We start from the raw sequence: 15,155 nt of genomic DNA, 5'->3' as shown, positions 1-15,155 counted from the left end.
CTACCTCTCCCATCTTCAGTGACCATGACCTTGAGTGTGCAGGATAATGACCAGAAGCAAGCAAGTCTCCTCTGTTTGGTGCAGGGTATATCTAATGTGGGTGTCACTGTCTGGATCTCAAATGATAATGAAAATAATCGTGGAACTTCACTTGGATCCAGGTTTAATATCATCTCTACAGCCTTTGTGAGGCCATCCAGTACCCATCTCTTTGTTCTTCACTATGGAAATACCATAACTCATATTCTTGTACCTCTATCTAAGAAAAGTCCCAGTCCACCGCTTTCCAATGGGAGTTTAGAAACTCACCATTCTTCAAACCCATACAGTGAAAGTCTTCCTACTATCATCCTACCGGCTTCACCTTATATGCATCTCAATTACCATATGTCCTCTGCATCTAGTAAGGAAGTCAATACTCTTATTATAACTTCACCGTTTAATGTGGATCTTGGCACTCTCATATTTCCTCCAATATTCAATGAGGATGAAGATACACCATCTAAACAGAATGTCCTTGCCCAAATCAGTCATCTAGTATCAGCTGAAAATCTAATTTCCTTTGCACTATTATCTCTACCCAATGACCAATTTAGTTCTTCAGACTCGGTGGCCTGTGTACCAGAAACTGAAAGTAACAATATTTTGGACAGCCCTGAAGTTGCTCTCTCAGGTAATCTATATCACTCAAAGTGCTGGTATCTATAATCCGTCTGCTCTTGCCTCTACATATGGTGTCAGTTACTTGCTGAACCCTAAAACATGATCTTATCAAACTTATTGTTAGACAAAATGTTCCATGCCAAATGTTATGAAATACAAATTATTTAGTAATTTGTTTATTTTGCAGGGGAAGCCAATCAATCTTTCTGCAATGAAGATGAATTTCCTGAGGAACCAGGTACTATATTCAATCTCTTTTGTTCTCTACAGAAAATCCTTAGCATTCACTGGCTTGTTTACAGAAAAACCAACTGATATCTAGGTTCTAAGTGAAGGAAAAAATGTCATTAGTGGGTTCTGTAGCATTTATATGCTTTGGTTTAACAGTCCTAAACAAACTTAAGTCATGGTTGTTCATCTGTAGATTTTCTTTAATAATTTGATATGTTTTATTGTATCAGCAATTTGCTTTTTTTTTTTAAGAACACATATTAGTTATACCTCCAGTAAACATACTTATGTAGCAATAACCAAACAATGGACCATTTCATGTGTTTAGCTCCCAACATTGCAGTGAGGGGGGGAAGGGAGCAGACCAAAACTTGGCCACACCCACATTTCCCCATTCCTCCACAACAAGTAGCTCAGCTTCTTGGCCACTATAACTTGGAACTGTACCTTGAAATTTTGGACTACTGAGGGGAGTGTTTAGTAGCCTGTGGAGTGGGTGTCACAACTTTATCTGTGTTTCTGTTCTGCACAACTGTTGACTCCCCATATCCATATATAATATAACTGGTTGTTTAGAAAGAATTCTTTCTGAAATGTTTATGTTTGAATAGTCCTTTGGAAGTGTTCTTGAGTGGTTGCTTACCTGCACATTTCTTAGGTACTTGAAGCCTTTTCTTTCTACAACAAAACACTCACTTCAGCCTTAGACATTGCTGCTCCAGCAACCACATACAGGGGTAAATGTATGAACGTGCGGGTTCTTCAACACCCGCATGTTCAGCGTGTTCGGCGATTACATTTCAAGCGGCGCTGCATTGTAAAGGGACAATGCAGCGCCGCTTGATATTTAATCGCCGAACACGCTGAACACGCGGGTGTTGAAGAACCCGCACGTTCATACATTTACCCCACAGTCTCTGACGATCCAAACCCCAACCATGGCACATCAAGCAGACCTGCTACTATCAAAAAAGCTCCTGCACTGCTGAGGACATCTCACTCCTATGTCGATTTCCACCACTATACATATACATTTTCATTTAAAACACTGCCCTTTCACTTGCCAATCAAACATACTTCGCTTCTCTAATATCCACTGCACTTTTTCCCTTCCACTCCGACTATCTTTTGGTTTCTCACAAGACAACAGGACTGGGAAAGAGGCTGGATATGAGGAATAAAGCAGGGGGTGGAATCAAGTGTGACACCAAAGCAACAGGCTTGGGAGACGGAGGAAGTTGTGGTGTTATTGACAGTGAGGGAGATTTGAGGGGTGGTGGTAGGGGAGGGGGGTGATGATATGGTTGGAGATGTTGAGCTTTAAGTAGCATTAGGGCGTCCATGTGGAGATAGCAGAGAGACAATTGATTACATGAGATAGTACAGAAGGGAAGAGGTCAGGGGAGGAGAGGTAGGTCTAGGTGTTGTCAGCTTAGAAGTGGTACCAGACACTAAATGAGCGAATTCCCCCAGTGAAAAGTGTACATTGAGAAAAGAAGATGGTCATTGCAACGTGTGCATTAGCTATGGGCCCTCCCCCTCCTCTAGGTCCTGTGGGGGTAATTCTGCTACTGGTAATACCCAAAATGCAACTGTATAATAAATTTCATCAAAAACCAGGTGAAGATGACCTTTAAAGCTGCATCCCTTTGACAAAATGTTTTGTCTTTTTAAAGAAAATAAATCCCTGTGGCAGGTTATAAGAATAATCTTGGTATTTGTAATTTTTCTTTGGTTTATTTCTTCAGACTGCTATTAATGATTTATAATTCTGTAAAGTGTAATGGGCTACCATGGCAACCACAGTCACATGGCACATGATGTAGTGAGCTAAGAGACTTTGGAAAGCCTCTCTGAGCTGTCTGTTTTGTGCACTGTAAAATCATCTCCCTTCTTCTGCCTCCATAGTTGTGTGACTGGCAGCCATACTTTGCAGAAAAAAAAATACTAATTTCTGAATAGCAGTTACAGGTTACTGCACATTAACTCGTATGCAATGCCTCCAAACCAGCAAAGCCGTACACCCAACTGTTTTCCTTTCTTTGTTGAATGACCACTCCTGGAAAGAGTAAGGATAATGTAGAGTCTACACTATCTGTGTTATGATGGATTGATAGAGTTTTAGCAATGGTTTTGTAACACTTTATAGCGTAATAAGCAATGGCAACCATTTTTTTTGCAAAGTCCCCATAAGCCACTGTTGCTCATGCTATAATCCATTGTCACAATTCTATATTATGTAGAGCAAACACCATTGCTGACAAGCAACATTTATTTAGTTTTTGTCTTAATAGTGATTTATAATTGACTTACATACCCTTAACGTAGCTGATTTATCCTAGTACCTTACATACTTTTTCAAACAGTGTGTCACTCACCGGACTGTGAGTGCTTCTTCCCGGACATTTAGGAACCGTGGCCGTCCTCCATCCTGAGGGACTGCGCATGCGCAGCCCTTTCTATACCTCCAGTGTATGTTCCTTTAACTTAATTGGCAGATCAGGCAACCTCCCTATATTAAGCACCTGTGGTCATCACCACATTGCCTGATCTTGGAGTCTCATTCCCCATGAGTCTCTGAAGGTGTTCCTGTGTTTCCTTGTTCATTCAGCCCTGCTGATTCCTGTGGTTTCCAAACCACTTCTACCTCTGTGGTTTCCAAACCACTTCTGCTACTGTGGTTCCCATACCACTTCTACCATCTACTATATCATCGTGACTGTGAGCTGATTCCTATCCGCTGCCTCCGTGCACTACAGTCTTCTAATCACTTCAACTCTACCATGTATCATTGGGACTGTTAGCTGATGCCTATCCGCTGCCTCCGTGCATTACAGGCTTCAACCACATCCACTCACCTGTTCATGATTGTGACTGCCAGCTGATTCCTATCCGCTGCCTCCGTGCACTACAGGCGTCAACCTGCAACTCGTCTGTGTTTCATCATCGTGACTGCTAGCTGATTCCTATCCGCTGCCTCCGTGCACTACAGTCTTCAACCTGCAACCCGTCTGTGTTTCATCGTGACTGTTTAGCTGATTCCTATCCGCTGCCTCTGTGCGCTTCAGTCTTCAGTCCTTGTCTACTCTACCGTGTTTCCTTGAGTCTGCTGCCACTATTGCTACCCGCTACTCTCCGTGATCATCTGTTCCAGTTCAACTCTGCTCCGGTGTCCCATCGTTACTGCACCTGCTGGTTGCTATTGGTTACCTCCGTGTTCCCGCAGAGACCCGCTGCTGTTACTTCTCAGCGCTACTCATCCATCTACTGCTGATCCGCTCTCCACGCCTTCCTGTGTTCCCTGCTGGTCTACCTACCTGTGCGCTGCACCTGCTAGACCCCTGCTTCACCCATCCAGGGACTTGTATCCTGCTGGCCTCCTGCCCTTCAGGTATCTCTGCACTCCTGTCTGACTGCCTTCTCCTGAACCACGGTATGCATACTTCCCATTGACTGTGCTGTGTATTGCATACCTTGCTGGACTGTGTTGGTTCTCCTCTGGAGTGTACTATCCGCTGAGTCTATTGCCATCATTGACTGTGTTGGTTCTCCTCTGGAGTGTACTATCTGCTGACTCTACTGCCATCATTGACTGTGTTATCTCATGCCGGATTACTTCAAGAGACTTTCTATATTGGCAGTGTTGTTCAGTCATTTATACATTTATATTGTGCATATTACTGTGGATCAAAGTCAAGGTGCCCGTGTATATATTGTGTTGCAGTCTCTCCCCGTGCACCTCCTCACATATATATTCAGTAGTACAACTTGCTAGTGGCAGACCACTGACTCCTGTTTACAGTTTCACCTGTTCCAGTATCCTCTCACATAGCAGTGGTACAACTTGCTAACGCAGACCACTGACTCCCCGGATACCTCCACTTGGATTCCATTCCTTCACTCAGACAGCGGTACAACTTGCTATCCGCAGACCGCTGACTCTCATCACCTCCTCGTTTCTGTTGGACATTCCTCCTCACTATAGCAGTGGTACAACTTGCTACCGCAGACCACTGACTACCTTCACGTGTCCTTTGTCCATACAGTTCCTCGTGTATTACTACCTCCATATTGCCAGTGCTGCTAGTCATAGACTTTCCTGAGCATCTCATCATCTGCTATTTCCTGTTCCGTGATCACCCTGCTACCAGAGTACCATATTACCACCTATACTGCTCTGGTAAGCCTATCACCTGGTGATCCCTGGGTAAAGACTCCTAGTGCCCGTGACAGTAAGATCAGGCCATGACAGACCCAGATACGGAACCTACTGCTAAAGAGATGCTGCAGCATCTGGTCAGCCGTGTGGAGCAACAGGATGCTCGCCAACAGCTGTTACTTCAATGTTACCAATCGTTAACCTCCCAAGGAACATCTGGACAGACTGTTACAGCTAGTATTGAAGCTCCTGTGCTTTCCTCCGTTTCCCCAGTGCCATCCCAGGTGTCTACAGCTCCTACGCTTCACCTGCCTACTCCGTCAAAATATGACGGGGACCCCAAAACTTGTAGAGGTTTCCTTAACCAATGTTCAGTCCATTTTGAACTCCAACCTCAAAATTTTTCTACCCATCGTTCCAGAGTGGCCTATCTTATCTCATTGTTTTCTGGACAAGCCCTGGCTTGGGCCTCCCCTCTGTGGGAAAGAAACGATCCAATTCTACAAGATAGTGCCAAATTCATTTCCACGTTCCGAAGTGTGTTCGATGAACCAGGTCGTGTGACCTCCGCTGCTTCCAGCATTCTTCGTTTGCGACAAGGCTCCCATACAGTAGGACAGTATGTCATTCAATTTAGGATCTTAGCCTCTGAACTTCAGTGGAACACTGAAGCATTAGTTGCCGCCTTCTGGCAGGGGCTCTCCGATAAAATTAAAGATGCACTGACTACCCAAGAGCTTCCTTCGTCACTAGAAGATTTGATCTCTCTTTGCCATCGTGTAGACATGAGATTTCGTGAAAGAGAATCTGAGAAAACAACTTCTGCTAAAGCACCTCTTCGTTTAAACCCTCAATTTCGTCCAGTTTCACCTTCTGTGATTCCCATGGAGATAGGACGTTCCAAATTATCTTTAGAAGAGAGGAAACGAAGAGTAAAGAATAGACTCTGTATCTATTGTGCTGATTCCACACATATGCTCAGTTCTTGCCCTAAGAAATCGGGAAATGCCAGGCCCTAACTAGTTCTGGAGAGGTGAAGTTAGGGTCCCTGGAGTCCTCTCCATTGTCTATGAAATCTAAAGTCTGCGCTTTCGATGTTACGATTTCCTTTGCTACTAAATCCTTTGAGTCACAGGCATTGATTGATTCCGGAGCAGCAGGAAATTTCATTTCTAAATCACTAGTGAATCAATGGTCCCTACCAGTGATCACTTTAAAAACACCCATTACTGTGACGGCTATAGATGGATCACGTCTCATCAATGGTCTCATCACCCAGAGTACGTCTCCAGTAACCCTTCAGATTGGTGTACTACACCATGAAGAAATTTCGTTTTTAATTCTTCCTGTTACGACAAGTCCGATTGTCTTAGGCCTTCCATGGCTTCAATGTCACTCTCCCCAGATTGACTGGCGCACCCCTCAAGTTACGTCTTGGGGGCCTGAATGTCACCATCGTTGTCTCTCTCAAGTTATTCCTCTTAAAGTACAGCAATCTTCCATCTCATCTTCCTCCCCGGGACTCCCTCCTCAGTATGCTTCATTTGCCGATGTGTTTGATAAAGCTCAGTCTGAACGTCTTCCTCCTCATCGTTCTTGGGATTGTCCGATCGACCTTCTACCTGGCAAGACTCCTCCCAGGGGTCGGGTCTATCCTCTCTCGTTACCTGAAACTCAAGCCACATCTGAGTACATACAGGAGAATCTCCAGCGTGGGTTCATTCGACCTTCCACCTCTCCCGCTGGAGCTGGGTTCTTCTTCGTCAAAAAGAAGGATGGATCATTACGCCCTTGTATAGATTTTCGTGGACTCAACGCCATTACTATCAAGAATCGGTATCCCATTCCGCTGATCACTGAGCTATTTGATCGCATCAAGGGAGCTCGGATATTTACTAAGTTGGATCTTCGTGGTGCCTACAATTTAATTAGAATCCGTTCCGGTGACGAATGGAAGACCGCGTTTAACACCAGAGATGGGCATTACGAATATTTAGTAATGCCCTTCGGGCTGTGTAATGCCCCCGCGGTTTTCCAGGGTTTCATCAATGAGATCTTTCGGGACTTATTATATGTATGTGTCGTTGTCTACCTGGACGACATATTGATCTTCTCACAGGACCTGCCTTCTCATCACCAACATGTGGCAGAGGTCCTCTCCAGACTACGGAAAAACTCATTGTTCTGTAAATTGGAAAAATGTTCATTCGAGTTACCCCAGATTCCATTCTTGGGGTATATAGTTTCCGGAGTTGGCCTGAAGATGGATCCAGACAAAGTAAATGCTGTACTACATTGGCCTCAGCCAACTACTCTTCGTGCCATCCAGCGTTTTTTAGGTTTTGCCAATTACTATAGACGCTTCATTCAAGACTTCTCATCCATTGCATCTCCCATTGTGGCCTTAACTCGGAAAGGGGCTAATACTAAGCAATGGTCATCTGAGGCTCTCCAAGCCTTTCAAATCCTCAAAGAGTCCTTCTCGTCTGCTCCCATTCTGCGACAACCTGATGTGACACTCCCCTTCTTCCTAGAAGTAGATGCCTCTAATGTGGGCTTAGGAGCTATTCTCTCCCAACGCTCGGAGCAACAAAAATTACATCCTTGTGCCTTCTACTCTCGGGGTCTTCTGCCCGCAGAGAAAAACTATACTATCGGGGACAAGGAGTTGCTGGCCATCAAAGCTGCATTAGAGGAATGGAGATACTTGTTGGAAGGAGCTCGCCATCCGGTGACGATCTTCACGGATCATAAGAACTTGTCATATTTGCAATCTGCTCAATGCTTGAACCCTCGTCAAGCAAGATGGTCTCTTTTCTTTTCCCGTTTTGAATTAATTATAACCTTCAAACCAGCTGCTAAGAACAAGAAAGCTGACGCTCTATCTCGAGCTTTTGTGACGTCCTCTGATGTAGAAGAGGTTCCCAACCATGCTATTCTAGACCCCAAATGTATTTCTCTGGCTGCTTCATCCACCAAAATGCTACCATTTGGGAAGACCCTCGTGCCTCCTACTCTGAGGAGGAAAATCCTTTCGTGGTTCCATGCCTCTCGTTTTTCTGGACACGCCGGTGAACATAAGACCTTTGAGATTCTCTCTCGTAGTTACTGGTGGCCTTCAATGAGGAGAGACGTCAAAGAGTTTATTGCTTCCTGTGATTTATGTTCTCAGTTCAAATCCTCCCGCAGAACTCCAGCAGGGTTGCTGCGACCACTACCCATTCCGTCCAAGCCTTGGACCCATATTAGTATGGATTTCGTTACTGATTTGCCACCAAGTAAGAATCACAATACTATTTGGGTAGTGGTAGACAGATTTTCGAAGATGGCTCATTTCGTCCCTCTGTCCGGTTTACCTTCCTCGTCTACTCTGGCTGAACATTTCATTAAAGAAATCTTCCGCATCCATGGATGTCCGTCTGAGATTGTGTCAGATAGAGGAGTACAATTCGTTTCCAGATTCTGGCGGGCCCTTTGTAAAACCTTGGGCATACGATTAGCACTCTCATCGTCTTACCATCCGCAATCTAACGGACAAACGGAACGAGTCAATCAAGATCTTGAGACTTTTATTAGGATGTTCTCTTCAGCCAACCAAGACAACTGGGTAGAATTGCTCCCTTGGGCTGAATTCGCCCATAACAACATGTACCATGAGTCATCATCCAAAACTCCATTCTTTGTGGTCTACGGTCACCATCCGTCTTTTCCGGAATTTCCTGCCCTCCCGCCCACCCAAGTTCCTGCTGTGGAGACTGCTTGTCAGACCTTCAAAAATATCTGGTCTCAGGTCAAAACCTGTTTAAAGAAGACATCTAACAAATATAAGTCTTTCGCAGATAAGAAGAGGCGGGCTATTCCACCACTAAAAATTGGAGATCGTGTCTGGTTATCTACCAAAAATATTCGTTTGAAGGTTCCATCTATGAAATTCGCCCCTCGTTTTATTGGTCCATATAGGATCATTCAAGTTATCAATCCAGTATGTGTTAAACTTCTTCTTCCTAAGAATCTTCGGATCTCCAATGCCTTCCATGTGTCCTTGCTCAAACCTCTCATCATCAACCGTTTCTCGACTCCTTCCTCAGCACCGCAGCCAGTTCAAGTTCATCAGGAGGAGGATTTCGAGATTACTGAGGTATTGGATGCAAAAATTTCGCGAGGAGTCCTCCGTTTCCTCGTTCATTGGAAGGGCTTTGGTCCTGAGGAGCGTTCATGGATCAAAGCTGAAGATCTTAATGCTCCTGCCCTTCTGAAGAAGTTTTATTCCAAAAATCCGGACAAGCCCGGTTCCAGGCGTTCTGTGCCCACCTTTAAAAGGGGGGGTACTGTCACTCACCGGACTGTGAGTGCTTCTTCCCGGACATTTAGGAACCGTGGCCGTCCTCCATCCTGAGGGACTGCGCATGCGCAGCCCTTTCTATACCTCCAGTGTATGTTCCTTTAACTTAATTGGCAGATCAGGCAACCTCCCTATATTAAGCACCTGTGGTCATCACCACATTGCCTGATCTTGGAGTCTCATTCCCCATGAGTCTCTGAAGGTGTTCCTGTGTTTCCTTGTTCATTCAGCCCTGCTGATTCCTGTGGTTTCCAAACCACTTCTACCTCTGTGGTTTCCAAACCACTTCTGCTACTGTGGTTCCCATACCACTTCTACCATCTACTATATCATCGTGACTGTGAGCTGATTCCTATCCGCTGCCTCCGTGCACTACAGTCTTCTAATCACTTCAACTCTACCATGTATCATTGGGACTGTTAGCTGATGCCTATCCGCTGCCTCCGTGCATTACAGGCTTCAACCACATCCACTCACCTGTTCATGATTGTGACTGCCAGCTGATTCCTATCCGCTGCCTCCGTGCACTACAGGCGTCAACCTGCAACTCGTCTGTGTTTCATCATCGTGACTGCTAGCTGATTCCTATCCGCTGCCTCCGTGCACTACAGTCTTCAACCTGCAACCCGTCTGTGTTTCATCGTGACTGTTTAGCTGATTCCTATCCGCTGCCTCTGTGCGCTTCAGTCTTCAGTCCTTGTCTACTCTACCGTGTTTCCTTGAGTCTGCTGCCACTATTGCTACCCGCTACTCTCCGTGATCATCTGTTCCAGTTCAACTCTGCTCCGGTGTCCCATCGTTACTGCACCTGCTGGTTGCTATTGGTTACCTCCGTGTTCCCGCAGAGACCCGCTGCTGTTACTTCTCAGCGCTACTCATCCATCTACTGCTGATCCGCTCTCCACGCCTTCCTGTGTTCCCTGCTGGTCTACCTACCTGTGCGCTGCACCTGCTAGACCCCTGCTTCACCCATCCAGGGACTTGTATCCTGCTGGCCTCCTGCCCTTCAGGTATCTCTGCACTCCTGTCTGACTGCCTTCTCCTGAACCACGGTATGCATACTTCCCATTGACTGTGCTGTGTATTGCATACCTTGCTGGACTGTGTTGGTTCTCCTCTGGAGTATACTATCCGCTGAGTCTATTGCCATCATTGACTGTGTTGGTTCTCCTCTGGAGTGTACTATCTGCTGACTCTACTGCCATCATTGACTGTGTTATCTCATGCCGGATTACTTCAAGAGACTTTCTATATTGGCAGTGTTGTTCAGTCATTTATACATTTATATTGTGCATATTACTGTGGATCAAAGTCAAGGTGCCCGTGTATATATTGTGTTGCAGTCTCTCCCCGTGCACCTCCTCACATATATATTCAGTAGTACAACTTGCTAGTGGCAGACCACTGACTCCTGTTTACAGTTTCACCTGTTCCAGTATCCTCTCACATAGCAGTGGTACAACTTGCTAACGCAGACCACTGACTCCCCGGATACCTCCACTTGGATTCCATTCCTTCACTCAGACAGCGGTACAACTTGCTATCCGCAGACCGCTGACTCTCATCACCTCCTCGTTTCTGTTGGACATTCCTCCTCACTATAGCAGTGGTACAACTTGCTACCGCAGACCACTGACTACCTTCACGTGTCCTTTGTCCATACAGTTCCTCGTGTATTACTACCTCCATATTGCCAGTGCTGCTAGTCATAGACTTTCCTGAGCATCTCATCATCTGCTATTTCCTGTTCCGTGATCACCCTGCTACCAGAGTACCATATTACCACCTATACTGCTCTGGTAAGCCTATCACCTGGTGATCCCTGGGTAAAGACTCCTAGTGCCCGTGACACAGTGATAGTAAAAGTTTTCATTAGACATGAAAAAAAAGTGTTTTTGTGTTGATATTTGGTTACACATGTGTCAAGTCAAAACTGAGTGTAACACCCCCTTTCCTCGGATAGGGTGTGTGTACTAGTCTTTGTGTGTCCTGTCTGCAAATGGATTCTTTGCCTTTTATTCAGTATCACGCAGTGCCTCCACCTTGGTACTGCAGACTCTTTGTGGTGTAGTGTCCTGGAGATAGCAACACCAGAGAGAGACCAAGGAATCCTCCGCCCCCTAGTCTTTAGAAGCCACACTGGCACGTTTATTAGTGGGGTGAGGACTCCTAAAGTTCTTTTAGATTTTTTAATATTAAAATTTATCTCTTTGACTCAAACAATGGTTACAGGTAGCTTAAGAACAATACTAACTAATATCCAATACACAATTTACACAGCTCTCACTAGTTTTATATCACTAAAAGGAACCTCTATCCAGTTGTCTTTCTGCAGAGTACTCCATCAGGATGTCTGTCTCCCTGACTGCCTCTCAGAATCTCCAACTGCTGTTTGTAACTACTCCTTCACATGCTCCTCCTGCCCACTGCATGCTGGGATATGTAGTTCTCTGCCTGCAGGGGAGGCACTTAAAGCGAATGTGCTGCCCACTCGGGTCGGCGAGGTCAGAAGGGTAAATATCAAAACATCAAATTGGGAAAAATCTTCCTTTATTCTTTTAGCTCAGACATAGACATTTTACTTTGAAACATAACAAATCTAGTTTGGGAATCAGTTTAATATTTGGCAAAGTTACTCAATTTCATGCAATTTGCCTAAAATCTTGCATGAAAATGAGAAACTTTGCGTAACTTAAGCTGTATATCTCAATTACATGCTGTTAGCTGTAGTCCTCATGTTATATGTTATTCACAAAACAAAATATTTAAACTTTTTCCACTTATTGGAATGTTCCACTTATAACAATATAGTACAGATATAACATTATTCCACAAAGACTGTTCAGTCTATTTCATTTTGCTCTTAGTTTTAGAAATCATAAGTTGAAGGATAAGTTGTGAAAACTGATTTAGCTTATTTATTGGATTTAGAATTGTGTGGCATTTTTTTATATAAGTCCATGCCTTTTGAACCATTAATGGAATTTTAGTTGCTGGAATAGGATAAAACATGATAGATGTACAGAAGCTTTGTGTATATAACATTCTGTATATTATTTTTGCCCTTAGATCTTCGTATGACACACGACTTGCTGCTTCTCCTGACCATCAGGATAATCGTCTTTAAGCTGTTAATCTTCGATTTGCTGATGACCGGGACAGCCATTTTGCAAACATGCAGGATCGTGACACAGAACCCCAAATACACAGACTAAAAGACAGCGTAACATCAATTTGTTATTCACTCTCCATAGTGGAATTCTTCACACGTAAAGGTTCTCTACCAACTCTATAAAAATAATGAAATCTGTGTAAAGATGATTTACTGATCCTTCTGCTCCAGTCCTGGATCACTTGGATCCTGTATCCACTGCCACACCGGTCTAGTCAAAAGTTTCATCAGTAACGTGACAGCTGGAATAGAGGGAAAAAACCCAATAGATCAGGTGCAAATAATAAAGTAAATTTAATTTACAATTCTGCAGTGTCTAAAAGCATTGTACACTTATTATTGTTCTATGATTCAGCTCATATTATAGAATGCTGGAATAAGGAGGAGGCTTCACTGCAGGTATCCTCCGATCATCACTTGTGCTCTCTAAAAACGGTTCTCCACCTCTAGTATAATCAGAAGGTCACGCCACATTTCTGAAGGGTCTCCTAAGGCCGCATGTTGTATTGCAGGCTGCATAAGGGTATACATTCAGCATTTATGCACAAATAATATACATATATATTTAGATAGATGTATATTTAAATAGAATAGAGCTTGAAATCACACCTTTCAAAATCTTTAAATCTCTCATTGTACTCTTCAATTAGTGAATTGAAAAATCACCTACATATTTATTTATATCCCCATTTTGCATATTATGTATATTCTGTTCATTTAAATTTTGCAAAAAAGAGAAAATGTTCAGGAGAAACAACTGACTTAACCAGCACAGGTTTAAGAAAATTCCATAGGCTTCTACTCGTTAATGTTCTCATTTCGGATATTCACTTGGTTTTTAAACATTTTAAAATAAATGCTTTCTTTATAATTGTGAGCCAGTCGGTTCTCCTGCACTGCTTCTGTCCTCCTCTGCTTCTTCTATCGGCTCCTTGGTTGCTCCGACAGGAAGTTCCTTCTCTCTGAACAGCTAAGGCTCTCTGATTGGTATTCCAGAATGCAAGGCATTCTGTGGAATCAATTTAATACAGGGCCAGCTGCATCCTGCTGATCAAAGACACACTATTGAAAAAAAAGATTTCTTTATATTCAAACAACTTCTCAGTGCTTTGCAGCTCAATGCCAGACATTATCGTAAGGATAGGTTGCACAATTATTATTAAAGTGACACTATTACAAAAATTAAGAAAGAACAGCTTTTTGTAAGTAACACACCCATATATTCACTGTCTGGTTCCGTGGAGCAAGGTATGACTTCATGGCTGGTGTATAACAATAAGAATAACACCATACTATTGTTCGAGTCAGATAATTGGATATAGTCATTTCAATTAATATCTAACAACTTGATTGACTTTTGTCCGAAATTAGGCGTATAACACGCTACAGCGTGGAGAAGGGTATTCAGCCGTAACACGTGGCAACAAGGTTTTACACACATTCACATTTGTAATTAGCTCATATTAAATGTAGTTGCAACACATAGTTATTTATGTAGAAATGTAGCAATGTTTATGGTTGATATTATAAGTTATATACATGTTAGTGAAATCTAAGGTTCAGGTTACAGGGAAGATATCATGTCTGGTATCATTCTAATCCCCAATTTATTCACAGACGTCCGGTTCAATCGCCAACAGAACGCACATTGCGTATGGTAGTTATAGATTGTTGGGAATAAATGGTTAGAATGATATTGGCTGTGTAGTGTAAATAGACTAGTTTAAACTGGATTCTTGGTGGGAAAGTTGGAATGCCTCTCCTGGAGAGCTGAACCCACCCTTGGATATTTTCGTTTGAACTGGCCAATGACCTGCATTACACTGGACCTTGCTGAAGCCTGTACCTATGGAAGCAAGCCACATCATCTGCATTGTTTTACTGTATTCACTGACTGTATATAAGCAGGAGCTCTGTACCCAGTAGCCAGTCTACTTGACCACAGTCATTCAGACCTGAATGACTGTACACTGGATCCAGGGCGCCTGCGATAAGTAACGGCTGTACTTATTTTATTCTCACTTGTTACTTTGCTACTTTTGCAAATAAATCGAATTGTGTGTTGGAACTGTAATGTGCGTATTGTCGCTAACCAATAACGATTGTCGAACCTCGATTTGTGTTTCCAACGCACAAATATTTATTCGCAATAAGTTGAAAAAATATGCTCAAGCGATGTAATAGTAAATACAGCCGTTACTTAACGCAGGCGCTCTGGATCCAGTGCAGTCATTCAATCCTGAAGTCTGGGGACAAGAAGTCTGCACTCTGGATCACAAGCTGCTGCTTATATACACAATCAAGTACAGTAATACAATGAAGATGGTATGGCTTGCATCTATTGGTCCGGGTCTCAGGAATGTCCAAGGGGTCGTCAATCATTGGCTGGTTCATCCTAAGGAATCCAAAGGAGGGGGTCATCTCTGCAGGGGGTATGCTCTGCTCTTCCCGCCAGAATTCCTTACTCTTAAGTAGTTCATAATTCCCTATCATTCATAACTTGCGTATGCACTCTGCGATTCCCTCGCAGAGCGCACCAAACAGTAGGATATGTAACAAGGTTCATTATGATACCACTCATGATGTTA

At 43.6% G+C, this 15,155-nt stretch overlaps 1 protein-coding gene across 1 annotated transcript; it reads left to right on the top strand.

Annotated features, from left to right (window-relative positions):
* LOC142160380 (uncharacterized) lies at positions 1–12,840 on the top strand. Its single transcript, XM_075215284.1, has 3 exons — positions 1–673; positions 851–901; positions 12,465–12,840. The coding sequence occupies exons 1-3, from the start codon at positions 25–27 to the stop codon at positions 12,608–12,610; spliced, it is 846 nt and encodes a 281-aa protein (XP_075071385.1). The 5' UTR covers positions 1–24; the 3' UTR covers positions 12,611–12,840.
* The last annotated feature ends 2,315 nt before the right edge of the window (positions 12,841–15,155 follow it).

Source organism: Mixophyes fleayi, chromosome 6 (assembly GCF_038048845.1).
Source record: "Mixophyes fleayi isolate aMixFle1 chromosome 6, aMixFle1.hap1, whole genome shotgun sequence".
Taxonomy (NCBI): domain Eukaryota; kingdom Metazoa; phylum Chordata; class Amphibia; order Anura; family Limnodynastidae; genus Mixophyes; species Mixophyes fleayi.
Note: the sequence above shows the minus strand (reverse complement) of the source record. Positions and strands in the feature narration are given on the sequence as shown.

Coding starts and splice junctions, on each gene's coding strand:
- LOC142160380 (XM_075215284.1), top strand. CDS start 25: ATGACCTTGAGTGTGCAGGATAATGACCAGAAGCAAGCAAGTCTCCTC. Junction 674..850: donor CCCTGAAGTTGCTCTCTCAG/GTAATCTATATC, acceptor TTTATTTTGCAG/GGGAAGCCAATCAATCTTTC. Junction 902..12,464: donor TGAATTTCCTGAGGAACCAG/GTACTATATTCA, acceptor TTTTGCCCTTAG/ATCTTCGTATGACACACGAC.